The sequence below is a fragment of the Periplaneta americana genome, chromosome 9 (genome assembly GCF_040183065.1).
Source record: "Periplaneta americana isolate PAMFEO1 chromosome 9, P.americana_PAMFEO1_priV1, whole genome shotgun sequence".
In the NCBI taxonomy this organism is placed as follows: Eukaryota; Metazoa; Arthropoda; class Insecta; order Blattodea; family Blattidae; genus Periplaneta; species Periplaneta americana.
The window spans coordinates 155157596-155173862 of record NC_091125.1 but is presented as its reverse complement, the minus strand read 5'-3'; the positions used below and the strand labels follow the sequence as shown (position 1 = coordinate 155173862).

General features: G+C 35.3%; 1 protein-coding gene across 6 annotated transcripts in view; it reads right to left on the bottom strand.

Moving 5' to 3' along the window:
* LOC138706642 (serine/threonine-protein phosphatase 4 regulatory subunit 1-like) overlaps window positions 1-16267 on the bottom strand; it is a 439770-nt gene that overhangs the window by 186580 nt on the left and 236923 nt on the right. The window contains exon 1 of one of the 6 annotated variants that reach the window (XM_069836182.1): window positions 3199-3681. The exons of 4 other annotated variants lie outside the window; for them this stretch is intronic. In XM_069836182.1, coding sequence (XP_069692283.1) covers window positions 3199-3224 — 26 coding nt within the window. In that variant the 5' untranslated portion in view covers window positions 3225-3681. Of the gene's footprint in view, window positions 1-2998; window positions 3020-3198; window positions 3682-16267 lie in introns of those variants that run through there. One more of the 6 variants, XM_069836184.1, reaches the window with a different exon arrangement.

Below are 16267 nucleotides of genomic sequence, written 5' to 3'. Positions count from 1 at the left end.
ACTGCTGTACACACCATTCTAGAGAGGCTGCTAATTGTGCAAAAAGAAAATGGTGAGAAAATATGTCGTAAATGAAGTTATGGCAATGGATGTTGCATTAAAAATTTCATTTTAGTACTATGACAGCGTCAGAATTCTGGAGGATTGTATAGAAAATAATACCGGGAATTAAATAAAAAAAACTTTATACCTATAGGCTATGCAACTAGCCAGAAAGTCATATGCCTATTTAACTTGGAGAATGTTAAAAGACTATAATAAGACAGATGACTAATATAAATTCAAGCAAGTTCAGCAATGTAATTCGTCAAACATTCAACAGCCTTTCTATTACATTTTCTACATTACGAATATGAAAAGAGTCCAAAATGTGAATTTCCTATTTTTAACAGTGACAATGACAATCCTTCGACTTGAGTTTGTGTCAGAAGGAATAAAAACGATCGGTGAATTAGAAATACGTGGCCGCAGAAATTCTTACAATTATTTTACTGTAACAATTTCTTTGAGCACACTATGTTCAGAAGATGCAGAACACAATTGAGGCCCGGTTTTGCAAAACTTGCTAACTGAAAAATTTGCAAAATTGAGATTTTGATGGGTTCGTTAACATAAAGCAGACCTCTACATGATGTTCAAAGCTTCTTAGTAAAATTGGGGGGAAAATTGTAGAACATGGATTGCACCTACCAAATTATGTCTTAAAATACTAAAAAGAGCAGATTTGTCTGCGTTTGTCGAATGCGCATCATTATATTTACGAAAAGGCACTTTTCAGTGCCAATAATTTATTTTGTGTGCACAAGGTTGGAATTTTGAAGTAAGAGGGAAAGGGTGCAATCCATGTTCTGGAGTTTTTTAGAACATGGATTGCACCTACCAAATTATGTCTTAAAATATTAAAAAGAGCAGATTTGTCTGCGTTTGTCGAATGTGCATCATTATATTTACGAAAAGACACTTTTCAGTGCCAATAATTTATTTTGTGTGCACAAGGTTGGAATTTTGAAGTAAGAGGGAAAGGGTGCAATCCATGTTCTGGAGTTTATTCAATAATCTTATGATACATGTTCAATAGAAATTATTCGTATGCCATCTCCCTAATGGTATCCCAACAACAATAACCAAATGATAGACTTGTATCACCAAATGATGAAGAGATTCTAACAAATAATCTGACGGGGGATTTTGTGTAACTGTTGAAAATAAAGACAGTTTTAAAGTGTTAAACGAAAAGTAATTAACCTGGCAGTGGTGTGGCCACGCCGCTCTCTAGTAGTCAATAAGCAATAACCTTGGTAACTTACATCGGGTATTATGGTTCCGTGTAGACGCCTACAATAGTCCACAGACTACAAATATCGCACTGGCAGAACTGTAGTTGCGTATTACGACAGAACGCAGCAAAATATCGAAACTATAAACGCCTGATAAAGTGTTCATCGTAGCAACACGTAAACATGAAAAACATACATGAATTTTAGCAAGACTTCAATTATTGTTAAAACTGGGCAATATGAGCATGAAAGTTCTGTCTTTAAGAATAAGAACGAAGCAAACGCAACGCACTAAACTTCTTCCAGGAAGCAATATTTCTGACAAACGGCATCCGGACGGACGCTAGGAGTGGGCGGCAGTAACTGTACTGCGACGTGAGTCACACGTGTACGCGCCTTGACCAGCCCAACAACGCACAACCCCTTTCAACTATACATCACGTGAAATACCCACAAATGTAGCAACTCACCACGTGGTGAACGAAAAAATGCAATAAAGTTACTATGTACTTCTAATTTGATAACTAAAATCTGCATAAGCCAATTGGTGGAATTTATTTCGATTACGATACAATAAAAATATCTATCCACAATTCAACAATTTAACTCAATGAACGCACTTAAAAACACACATCTGAACAATTTAGTATAAAATCTGCAGTTATATTTAATTGATATTTAAAACTAACCTCTCAACTCTCAAATTTAAAGTCAAAACCACTTGTATTTAATACCCGAAACATATTTTAAAATAAGAAAAGTGTAACCACAGATTTCAATACCGGGTAATTTATTAGTAGATATTGGATTTCAGTTAAAAATCAGTTACATTCCCAGACTCGTAGGTATCTGCCCAGAATACTATAGGCATGTATTTAAAATCGAATACAATTTCAACCAGTTAAAAATGCCTTGCATTACTGTATAACTTGATTATTGCCTCAAATTTCCATATTTGAAATATAGTGAAACAATAATAAAAAAATCACCTGAAATAGGTGTGAAATTCAGTCACCACCTATGATTTTCGAGGACACTGCCCTCTTTTTAGTAGGTAACTTTTTAGTAAATAATAATAATAATAATAATAATAATAATAATAATAATAATAATGTCAATTCTTTCACTGCTTCGAACGAGGCCAACCACAAGGCATCAGTCAAGTGAATACAAGAATACAAAATTAAACTATTTCATGTAACTACTCGTAAATCGAACATTAATAGTTCTTAATTTTGGTCGTTTTCCTCGTTACACTTTTACACTCTGCTCTTAGTCTTATACGCTACCTATGCTTAAGGAACATGCATAACATTTTTAATATCACGAGCTGACACTCAGTTGTTTGCTATGTAAGTTTTTATACTTTGGCTATAAACAGAAGGCCTATTGCCTTATAGTTACAGAAAACTACAAAATATATAAATAATTTTGTTATAACTCTAACGAAACAGACACACACGCACTAAAGAATGAACATCCTCCTGCCCCAAAATCAAAAGGTCTAAATAATCTCATATAATCAATCACCTAGAAATAAAATGAAATACTTGCGAAGTTCAACATCAGCACCTTTGTAAGAATACATACTCTATCTCGAAGCATTATGCTCAGGAAGTCACGAAAAAGTCCACCACTCCATTGCCAAGCCTTACACATTATCAAGGACAGATCCTTGAAATTTAATCCATGGGATAACGTACATCACTGAACAAACTCACCGTACACAAGATCAAAACCATAGTCGGAAATTCCTTTCTCATCACGCCTCGTGCGAACCCAAAGGCTCTCAGGGCTACCAACTACAGAAGCTGAACAGGGCGGATAGCCCACTGAAGGATGTGAAGATATTCCAGGAATGTTGTAAACAGTTATTCTCTACCGAACTAACGTAACTCGTATTTTTTATTCACTAATTTACCTGTTGCAACGGACACCGCAGCACATGCACAGCCATCACGCCTCCCTCCGTATCACCGTGTCACGAAAGCCCGCCAACAGCACATTTTAATCCCGAGAACACTAGAAAAATATGGCGGCACATACACGAGGCTATCTGAAAGAAAACATCTGCTGAATGAGCGAGCGTGTCGCGGCGCACAAGGCCGCTGTGCCCCGTCCGTACTATGTTTAGCTTGAAAACACGAATTACGCACTCCGCGTCACCACGTACTTACGGACGGTCTTTGTGCTACGGTTTGAGGCAAAAAGGAGCATTACGAAGTAACGGTACATTTCTCCAAGAAAATGCGATGGAAGCGAGGTGGAGAGTTAACCACGCACACACGTGTCCACCAGACGTTGCAGCGCCTGGACTACACCACAGTTTCCTCACATCACCACCCACGTGTTCACCGCCGAAATTTCCTTTCTTCGTACTCCATGTTTCCACCGCCGCGACTGCTCCGCTGTTAAAAATGAATCTTCGAGCGAAACGTTACTGGCGACCATCCCTAGAGTCAATGGACTGGCCCAAGCCGCTCACTCCTCCAAATTAGGAATTCATCCAAGAGATGGCGTGCGAGTTCCTTCTACAACAGAAGCAGCGCGGGAATTTTACATTGATCGCCTCCCACATACCGTCAAATGTTACTTGGAATATACACGTCACTTCCGCAATAGAGGATGGAGAAAATGCGGCAACCGGAAGTTATATGGGATCAACATCTTCATTCATGAGATGGACCCATGTGTGTGATGCTTCACATCGCGACTTCAAAATTACAGGCTCACTGAATACGAGTTTTTAGCTTCAAAGAGAGCAAATATTAACTGCAGGGTCGAGAATTCAAGTTGCGGTAGCATTGGTATCATGACTTCTTACGTATACAATGAATACCGAGGCATTACAATCCAGAATAAAGGGTCTCAACCTCATACATAGTCCATACAGCTAAGTACAACTAAAATTATTGTTTTGAAAACAGCGTTATGACCAGTGGTGTACTTCAAGCCTGGCGGCGTCAGGGTACTATTTTTCGAGGCTGGACGGTGCCAGGCCACTTTTTATGATTTTCACATTATTGTCTAATTTTGCATTTAGAAAGAGTCATGTTTTATTCATATTTAAACAATTACTCCGCAGAACTAATAACCTTTATATCTAGATTTGAACCCGCGTATTTTCGTCTGACATGCCAAAGTATTCCTGCGGAAATGGTAATTATGATGACGAAGACCAGTACTAACGAAATCCCAGACTCGGGCCTTTTTTTGTTTAGAAATACACCACTGGCTACAGCAGAATTTCATCGCTTTATTCTTTTCAATAATGAACATAGCAATGTACGTTCACAAATAAATTGCTTATTAAGTAAAATGGAATTAAAAACACTAGAAATAATACAAATAATTGTTCACAAATACTATTTTGTAAACAATACAATACACAATATAATTACAAAATGCTGCAATGGATCCGATCAGAATTCTCAGGCAGTACTTTTAAAATAAAAATTTAAGATGAAATAAAGATATGACCAGGTAGAATTTAACAGTTTCATTAGCAACTAAAATTTGATTCATTTATGCAAAACAAACATTTTCAAATGGAAATAAATTCAACATCAGGCAAACATATAGGCCTAAGAATAAAAAGTATAAACCACAAAAAAGAACGTATAATACTTGAAGTCGTGTTTAATACTGCACAATAATCAAAGAAGAACATCATACACGAATGAAAGCAGAAATTACACTGTACCTCCTTTATCTCCCCACACAAAAATACTCAATCTAAACATGAGGATTTTCAAAATTCAGTATTTTCGGTAACGCAGATTTCTGGCAACCGGATTTTCGGCCTTTTATTGTAACAAATACTTCTCACTCAGAATATGATCAGTTTTGCTATATCAAACCAACTTACACAGGAAATTTGTAATGATAAAATTACGTAGTGAAACGGTTTGCAAGCACAAAAAATGTCATCATGCCTTAAAGTTACGACCCATAAAATAATTACACTTTCTACCATTCCCGCGATTTAAAAAATCACCGAGATTTAAAGAATACGTAAATATTGAGCGACAATTTTTCATGATACTATAAAGCACAAAATGAATCTCAAAAGTCGCCATATGTAGATTTATAGACACGGGATAATAAATAGGTATAGATTATTTTGATTCAACCTTTTATGGTCATCATAGAAACACTGGACTCAACCCAAAGAATGATCTAGCGACTTCGTGAACAAGTCAGGACCTGTAATGAGGCAGATCTAGTCCGCTGACAGCCATGGCATGTCTTAGGTTTTCTGCTCATGACTCGACATAGGCGAATGGGGAAGAAGAAAAATTTCCTTGCATGTCCTGAATTTGATACACTTAAATAACTTGCGAGTTGCAGCTTAAATTCTGGGAATTCAATTTATCTACTTTACACTTGTGTGCAGTTACCTCTGGATTACGTTCAGTTCTTGGAGGGGCACAACACAGAGAAAATAATGTGTCAATGTACTATAAAATCATCCTCGGTCCCCATAGAACCAGAAGGAAATAATATACACGTGAACATATAGGTAAAAGATGGCGCAAGCAGTGAAGATACACCTCAGTCAAATGGTCTTGCCAGCATCTCAAAAACACAAAATAAAAAATTATGATTGTTATGTATCTTAATTCTTGACTTAGGCTACATTCGGTTAATAATATGTGTATTGTAATCGCGTGGCAGAGGGGAAGAAATCACAAAATATTTGGCATTCGCACAAATTACAATTAAGTATAATTTAGCATCGTAGCATCACAATGAAATATAATAATAATAATAATAATAATAATAATAATAATAATAATAATAATAATAATAATAATAATCATTTATTTTAGCTGGCAGAGTTAAGGCCGTAAGGCCTTCTCTTCCACTCAACCAGCAAAAAGTGTGCATGAACTTACAAAAAATTCAACAATTTGATTAAGTGAGAGTTACATGTATACAAGAGTTATATACGAATTAAACAACAAAATAGTATGAACTATTAATTAGACACTGAAATAAACTGTGTAGCAGAATTAAGCTAAAATACATAGAATGTTAATATATTTCAAATAATATTAGATAATAGAAAGAGATTATTATGAGACAATTTTGAAAATACAGCACTATCAGGATGATGTCTAAAGAATGAAGTAACAATGTAGACAGTGATAGTTTAAATCAGTAAGATTGGAGTGAAATGCTGATAAGGTTATCTTTTAAGCTGTTTTTACAGGTGTTTATTGTCTTGCAGCCCCTAATACTTCGTGACAAGGAATTCCATTGACGCGAGGTAGATACTGTAAAAGATGATGAATAACAAGATGTTCTATGAAGAGGTATACTTAGCGTGCCACTACACGTTCCGGTGTTACTTACCCATTCTCTTACATATTAGACTCTGGGAGAAGGGGAAGAAATGCGCTTAACGATGCATTTTGGAAGTACTTAAACCTGAAATAAATTTATTTGGGGTGTCAAGGACAAACCACTGCATTTCAATACGAACCACAGCTTCTCGTACATTTCCGAAGTTATGGAAGGTTTCCATCACCGACGTACCAAAATTTACAACTTTGAATCCTCCCAAAAATGAAAATTTCTCTAACAAGTCTTAAAATGAATATATAAACGAAAAGAATTTTAAAAATCTGTCCAAAATTAATTTCGAAAGAAAACACTAACATCAATCTCAATTAACTAGTCAGATCACGAGTCCAAAGGATTCTGGCACTAAAAACTCTGTGAGCAATATGGCTACTAAATATCTTCCTTCCAATATTAAAAGGAATCAATTCTGAACAATGGATAAAGCAATGTTCTATTTTCCCAATAATTTAACTGTGAATGTTATATATTTGGCATTTCTGGTATGTTATTTATTTGATATTTCTGAAGTGTATTTTGTCTCATTTTCTAAATAAATTATTAAAATTTTGATTATTTGATTTATTATTCATAATGTACAAAACACAATTTTCCCGGATTTCCTCATCATACTAGCGGAAATGATATTCAATTATTAAAACAATAGGTTCCAATATACATGTGAAACATGAAACAACCGAGAAGCTGCAAATATTTAGACTCACAACATAGAAGGGGTAGAAGGCAAAGAATAGGCTACTTCCAACATTTACAACACATGCCTGAAAATATGCTGCGAAATTTATGTAACAAGGGGCTAACGAGATGCTTTTTTAAACTAGATGGTTAAATTAGGATGCTTCTGCCCTAAAACCACGAGCAAAGAAAAATACCGGTTAGTTACAAGCCATGTAAGTACATTATTTTCACCACTATTCAGAAAAACTAAACATTTTTAAAATGTACAAATTTTAGTTAGTTACGAAAAATTGAACAATCTAGTTGTAACCACCGGATTTACGATACGTTTCCAGAAGGCGGTGGTGTCTTCCATAGCAATTTACCAACAAGACAAAAATAAAAAAAAACATATTTTGTAATTATTTTATTGTTCATTTCAGTTCTTAGTAATGAATAGTGATGATGAAGAAAATATTGCTAAATCCCTCCGGAAATCCGGTAGCAGGCAAGCATTGTAACTCTGGATTTATTACCATCAATTCAACAAACTGAATGAAAAAGAGAATGATTTATTTCTAAACTGTTGTAAGGAAAAAAAAAAACATTTCCGAGTCTAAGATCTGATTTTTTATACAGTTCTCAATAACAACATTCTTTATATGCTTAAAGACTCTAAGAAAAGTGATATTTTAGTATATGAAGAGTTCGCGGGAAAACCGATGAATGTCACATTTCTGTTAAGGATTAGATAATGATATAATTGAGTCTATAACTGCAAGATGTAGTGCTGTTTCTATAGAAAATAAAGGAAAGAATTACTGTAGTCGTGGTGATAATTCTCCTTTTTACCATTTTTCATAAGAACAACATTAAATTTCGCAGTGATCCATTGAATTAGATAATGACATCAACCTTAAGAAAACTGTGACATGCATCGTTTTTCCCGCGAACTCATCTAATAAAGATGAAGGAAAAAAAAAACTATAAAGCTGCATAAGGGCAGATCCCAAGGTAGGCCCTACATCAAATTAATACCAAAGTCGGAACAAACCAAATGGTTTACACCGTTATAAAGAATTACGATTTTACAAATACAGATGGAAGAGAAACTATATTCTTCTCAGATATGATTTCTATAAATATGACGAAAATATATATATATATATATATATATATATATATATATATATATATATATATACATACAACGTTTTGTTCCTCTACGTAAGATTTTCTGGAAAGAATAAAAAAAAATGTGGACTCCAGATTCTATGCAAATGGTTGAAAATGTGAGTTACATTTTGTAGGTTAGTGTAGAACAAGCCATTTATGACTAAGTTTGGTAGTAATTCACTCCTAAAATGTACACGTTTCGATCAAATGCCTAAAAGAGTAAAGAAAATTTTACTCCACTACAATAGTTATGTGGTTGCAGAAAGCCATGGTAGAGGAAAATGAAAAAGTACGCAGTGCTATTTATGCTTTGTACTATTACACGCTGCATTTCATTTTCTCGAAAAACTCAACAATGTCGATATCAATAACTTTGACGAAATTTGCACTTAATCACCTGATCTAAATAGTACGAATTAATACAAAGCGTTTTCTTTTTTCACTCTATTATATTCATCTTATTTGGTGGTACGGTGAAGGTATGGATGTACTATGAATTAGATATTAGAGCATCGGCCAGGAAGGATGAGGACTCATGTCATAGCATGATTTTTCTTTATTATTATTATTATTATTATTATTATTATTATTATTATTATTATCATTGGAACCATAGCCGTAAAAACGATCATGAATTTCAGAATAACAGTCTAAGACCGAAAGATTGGAAGTACACAGCGCTTTTTAATATAAATTTTTTAGACAATGACATAAACCAAAAACGAAGAAAACTGTATCAATTAGAGGAAACAAAACATATTCAAAGAGATTATAAAGTTATAAAGAAGAATGGAAACAACGCAATGCGGACGTACAATAACTTTTTCTTCCCCTTCCCCAATTGTGGATGCTTTACTTTTTTGAGTCACTGACGAAGTGTCCCCATGTAGAAGGAATACGCCTGTCCTTGGTGCACCATTGGGGTCTACAGCGAAGGAATGTGATAATTGTGATTAATGGAGCAGTAATGGACTTCCGGTAGGGGAAACGGGACCACTCCATATGTACCACTGAACACCACCTATGCCCACCACAAATTTCCCACTTGGGAACCCACCCTTGTTGATGGGTCAAATACTGAAAATAAATTGCTTATCATTTTCAATTTATAATTTTTATATTAATTATTTTTTTCTGTTAATGATTTAATTGGAATATATGAGAAATAATTTATAGAATTAAATAATATAAATTCGAACCCGAGTTAACAGCGTAAAAATCCGACGCAATAGCGCGGTGCGAAGGATGCCCATTAGTAAACTTCCACGAAATACCCACCAATACAAACCATCGGGAAAACGAACCTGGACCAAAAATGAGAAGGGCGAATCGATACAATAATTAACTTCGGAACGAGTCGCTGGTCCAGCCAATGTAATGGCAGTACTAGTATAATCTACGAAATGATGAGAATGAATCTACAATTCCAGTGAGATTTGTGTATTTCAAAAGGAAACAATTCATAACTTCGGTCCTTCCACAACAAGGGAGTAAGCGAATCTGCAGTCCAAGCGTAGTAAAGCGGGCGGGCCAGAATAGCACACCCGACTAATTCAATAGCCGGTGAGTTGCCGCTCGTAATCGACCCGCGGTAGAACAGATGCTGGAGTCGCTCAAGTTCACGGCTGCATTTTCATAAGGCGGCTAACGTTGCGAAATGCAAGTTGGAGCCTCAGTAATGGACGCAGCTACCTGCCAAAATAAACTTAAAATTAAGACGTTCTCAACGCTGTTTTCATTATGCACGATTGGTTGGCTGTATCAGACGAAGACTGCTGTGTAGTAACAAAGAATGATTTGAAACATGTAGGGGCGGCGGGGGGGGGGGGAATACGAGACAATATTTTGGCATAACCAATAGAGGACACAGGACCATAAACCATGAAGCATATTAGAGGACTTTCCAGCGAGTCCTTATCCCATTCCGAAGTGAGATTATAATACGAGAATAAATGAAATTACTGTACATACTGTATATGTACAGATGTAAAAAAAAAAGTGGCCGCACTCGTGAACAGCGACTATTTTGTAAGTCCACTTCGGATCACGATTATGTTACACGATGCTCGCTCTTGTAGAAGCAGTTTCGGAACTATATTCGATGTCAGTCTCAGAGAGTAGCGGTAGACTGCTCCCTTAATGATTCGAAGGTTGTGAGTTCCGAATCTTGTTCAAGTTATTATTTTATTTTGTTATTCTTTAGCGATATAAATAATATTCAAGTTATCATTTATATTCTGTTATAGTTCTTTAGCGGTATAAATAATATTCAAGTTATCATTTATATTCTATTATCGTTATTTAGTGATATAAATAATATTCAAGTTATCATTTATATTCTTATAGTTCTTTAGCGGAATAAATAATATTTTGGTTATCATTTATATTCTGTTATCGTTCTTTAGCGAAATAAATATTCAAGTTATCATTTATTTTGTTATGTTCTTTAGCGATATAAACAATATAAATTCAATGTAAGATTTGGAAAAATACGTTGTATAATACTAGTGTTGGTTTTTTCTTCTTATATTATATTATACTATCCTGAAACACAAAATAAAAAGAAACGAAGATGAGCCTGAAACGCTGACATCTGAATTCAGACGTTCTTCCAACTGAGCCTAGGGGGCACAAGCAAAGAAGCATAATAATATGTGCAAAAGTTGACCCAATCCCCCTCCAAGACGTCCTGACGATTTGTGGAAGCTCGTCCAGGACATGTCCACTCGACAGCAAAATGTGATGGTGATTGGAGGAAAATGGTCTAAATATTGAATCGTTAATTTTGGTTTGATTTTTTAACTTTTAATTGCTTGAATTTTCTAAGGCAGATGTCAGTATGCTTGTTTTGTTTATGCCAGAAAAGATATTTTTGTTGAGAATAACATTTTTCTTTCTTTCCATTTGCCGCAATGTCATAATAAATAACGATAAAGCCATGGCATAATGCATTCATGAACCTGATGTTAATTAGGTCTACTAAAACAGTCATAAAAGAGACAGCAGCAATTATATTTTTCTCCATATTAAAAAAAAAACATAAAAAGCACTCCGTGGTGTTCGAACGCACAACCTCACGAATACCAGTCCGAAACGCTACACTACGTTAGAAGTGTAATAAGTAGAATACTTTAATTATGACTGTATATGGCAGGCATCGTGGTTCAACAATATGTAACATCGCCTGTCTCCGAATTGTAGCGGATATCCGAAGAGAACTTAGTATCTAGAGACGACCACTTTTTCTTTTGACAGCTATACAAATTTTGGGCTATCTGTCCTAAGAGTATGTTAGGTGGGTGAAATGTTAGTCATTTTGTGGGGACCGGATTAACTGGAAATAATCAGTGACCATTAATATGTTGGCCAAAAATATCAACATATTATTGTCCTCAAAATTCATGATTTCTTTATAACTCACAATTACGAACAAGTTTTCGTGACGGAAAATCGACATTTCAAAGTAACTTTTCCACACTTCTACTTTCACTGCATTTGTTCACATTCAAATACTATGGACTCCAAAAAACTTCATGCTGATAAGTTGAAATTTCTACTGCATGTTTTGAAAACTATGGTTAACACAAACAAAGCACTCTCTGGATAAAGTAAATATTTCCAAATTTAGAAAATAAAATATACCATCCAGACACTAAAAAAATGTAACTGACTAAATTAAATATTTACAGGACACTTATAGTCAAAATTCAAATTATGGCTCTACTGCTAAATTATACACATATCAAAGATGCTATATAATTTTTTTTCAGGCTTGTAGCTTATATTTTGTGGAAATAGATTACATATTTTGAAGTTAAAATTAAAAAAAAAAAAAAAAGACATCAGGAACTATTAAACTGGTACTAATGAAACTTGTGGACAATAATATTAAGAACAGGTTGTTGCATATAAAAAAGAAGTTTCTAGCTTAAAAAATATAGAAAACAAAAATTTCACCCATTTCACTTCTAAACAGAAACAATGAGTAAAAGAGCGTGACCATTCAATTTAAATAATAAAAGAAAATATTTATGACCTATAATAATTTTAAAAAGTATTGTATAATCAACATCGATTGCGCCTTCTTACAAGAGTAAATAAACAAACTATAATGTAAAGTTGCAGCTAGACTATTGCGCCAGAAAGCAAGAGCGATATTATTCTGTTAGCAGAAAAGAGCTAGCTTAATCCTCTATTCGTGACGAGGTTTAAATGCGAGAAAACTCACAAAGAAACGGCCTGAGAAGTGATACAAAAGCGACAGAGAGAAGATTTCTTTCTGATAGGGGCTGCAGGGATAGACTACAGCATAAGAAGAATGAACTCAATATCTGCGGAATCCATGAAATCATACATATGGAAATAACTACGTAGAAAGATCATATCCTGAGGATGCCGGATGACTGACATGGGAAAACGTCGTATGACATTACAATCTGAAAGGCTATGGATCACCGAGCAAAAGATTAAAGGTGCTGTTCCCTAAGAGTTGGATGACTTTATTAAGGTGTAAGTAAACGGTTAACTGGCACTGATGGCGACGGAATAATATTATTATTAACATAATTTCAAAGTTGCAAAAATATATCAAACACTGATATGTTTTACAACTCCATCAAACCGTGTTCAACGAAAATGACGAAATCATAAATAAAGTAAAGTATGTATTGATTTCTCGTGCCATATCAAATTAAAATAAAAAAACATTAACATACATTTCATTATTATTTTATTTGAAAATAAATAAATGGTAGACTATAAAGCATATTGGAAATTCTTGACACAAAGGTGTACTTGTAGACAGCTAATCATGAGACATCACAACACGTGCATTTGTTGACATCAGGTTTTACCGTTGAGTTTCACAGATAATAGCAATGAGACGCGTTCAAAAATTAATGCTGGTTTGGCCTGCGTAGTATCAGAATTTATTGCCTCATCATAGTCTATTCATTGTTTTTGTTTGCAATAGTGAACTTCAACACTTCACTTTAAACGTTTGTCCATTCCTATTGTCTTCTTTTTTCCTACCGTTAGCTAAACAATTTAATTTGTACTTGTAATTCCCCTCTCCAGTCCAATCTGCTATATTTTTCGTTTGTTAGTCTCGTTCGGCAGGCATTTGTTACGGTCAAATATCCCATGATATTTATTTACAAAGTACTAATAGTAGCTACAGTCGCACACATATTCACGTTACGTTATTCTGAGTTCTGTGGCAATTTTCGGAGGACGTATTTTAGGATCCTTTTATGAATACGCGTACATCTATAACACTAATTTTCCGTGGATGTCATTTCTTTAAATATTTTCGTTCACTATACTTATCAATAGGAGGCGAATGTTGACCTAAAAATATACTTAAAATGATCATTAAAATGCCCTTAAACTAACAGAAAAATGACAAAATTAAAAGAAAATGGCATTTAAATATTATTCACAGTACTCGCACCACAACGTCTAAAAAATTAGTAACCTTGTTTCAATGACAGCCCTGCAAATCTCGGAGAGAGAGAGAGAGAGAAGGCAACTCCTGGAATTTGGCTAACATAAAGAAAAAGAACATGCAACAAAATGAAGGTTTTAAGGGAAAACTATAGATTTTAATGAGGGTTTACAATGTGTTTCAATAAGGGGCGGTCCATGTCAGTGCCTTCATTCTCCGTGTCGTCCTTCCGCGCTTCACTTTTGTTACCGGATCTTCCACATGAGGCAGTGTGAATGACAAAACAAAATTGTAGACGCAGCGTGCATTCTTGCAATCTTTTTGTTAAAAAACTGTTTACTACAGTAGACATCCCTTCCGAACCATGTTGAGGACAAGACATCCTCAGGACATGGTGAAAGTTTCCCCCCTTTCAAACATAAATTCTAATGACACCCTCGTACCGACAAAAGAACAGTAGCGGTCAAAGTCCTCACTTAAACTAAGCTGCTGCCAAGCATTTTATATTACTTCCGTTGTGTGAAGTGAAACCTTCAGTGGAATGAGGGATGGATTTAGAGTCTGTTCCAAACTATAAATTCAAATTTCACTGTTATTCACTTATTCAGTAGGTAATTACTACTGACCTATTTGGTTAGAAAATGATTTAACCGACCTATCGGTAAAGAAAGTAAAATGCATTTCAAATAGGCATCGTCTTAGTGTGAAAAATACGATGACTTTTCATCAATATCCGCCCCCTCGTTATCAATAAAGCCATGGGCTATTGTCGATGTTGTCCATGATGAGATCTACCGCGGTAATTTACATTGATTATGCATCGTCGTAATTGTGTATCTATCGCCTTATGTTGTTTCTTTCTCCTTCCGACAAATTTTAACATTAAACAAGTTTAACCCTATAAGGATAAAACTGTCTCCATTTTCTTCTAGTGTGCTGACGTCACTCGTGGTACCATGGAAATAGAAATATAAACGATTTTCCACGCGGTCTATCTCCCTCTGTTCTGGATATCAAAGTGTATTACTAGAGTATTGACGTTTCACACAATTGTGATTTCCTTAAATTGTTTGTTAGTTGTTGCTTCAGCTATCCGCGTTCTCTAATTGACTTATCACCGGTATGTATGTATACTAGCTTAAATATTCGGTGTGATACCAGGGTCAATCGGGTGACAAGTCTGTTGAAAAATCGTTAAAGAAGGGAAAGCAGAGTGTTCGAATACCATTTGAGCTCTCTTTTGGTAGTTCTTGAATAGTCTTTCTATTTGCTAGAATTAAATAACAGATATTTTTAATGAAAGTTTCAAGACCTTTAACGCATACATGGGTAAAAAGTTTGTTACAGATATGTTCAAAAAAAGTTAGCCCAATGTTATTTTGAAATTTCTCCGTGTTAGAATAGTTTCTAGCACTCACTGTATGATACTAAAATATTACCATGACAGAAAGTAGATGAACAATGATACAGTGGAGGAAGTCTGTATTAGTAGTTTTTACGGATACAGCAACTTGCTTACTTATGGCATTTAAGGAACCCGGAGGTTCATTGCCGCCCTCACATAAGCCCGCCATTGATCCCTATCCTGAGCAAGATTAATCCATTCTCTACCATCATATCCCACCTCCCTCAAATCCATTTTAATATTATCTTCCCATCTACGTCTCGGCCTCCCCAAAGGTCTTTTTCCCGCCGGCCTCCCAACCAACATTCTATATGCATTTCTGGATTCGCCCATACGTGCTACATGCCCTGCCCATCTCAAGCGTTTGGATTTAATGTTCCTAATTATGTCAGGTGAAGAATACAATAAGATTGAAAATTCTAACTGGTCACGACAACTTGACACATCTGAAAAGAATTAATATACGAGGGTCATTTCTTAAGTCATGGCAACTAAGTTATATCTTCCGAATAACCGAAAATGTGGTTAGTTCAGTATATACGTTAGACAACCTGTCGTACATTATACGGGATGCCACTGCCAGACTGCATCTGTGCATTCGTGGCTAGGTGACACTACACGCGAAAGTTAGTATGCTAGAGGCTGTGCTCCAAGATGGATGTAAGTAAAGTTGAACAGCGGTCCTATGTGAAAATTGCAGTGCTTCGTCGCAGAAATGTTCAGTGTCATTCTGAGTTACGAGAAGCATTGGGTGATAGTGTGTTGGAACATCCTCCCTACTCGCCTGATCTCAGCCCATGCTACTTTGATCTCATTCCACAATTGAAGCCGCTGTATGGGAAGCAGTTTTCAAACAGGGAGGACATTTTAACATTTCGACGAGAGGTGGTACACATAGACGAAACGTACACAGCCGATGGTATTGAACGCCTGAATCAT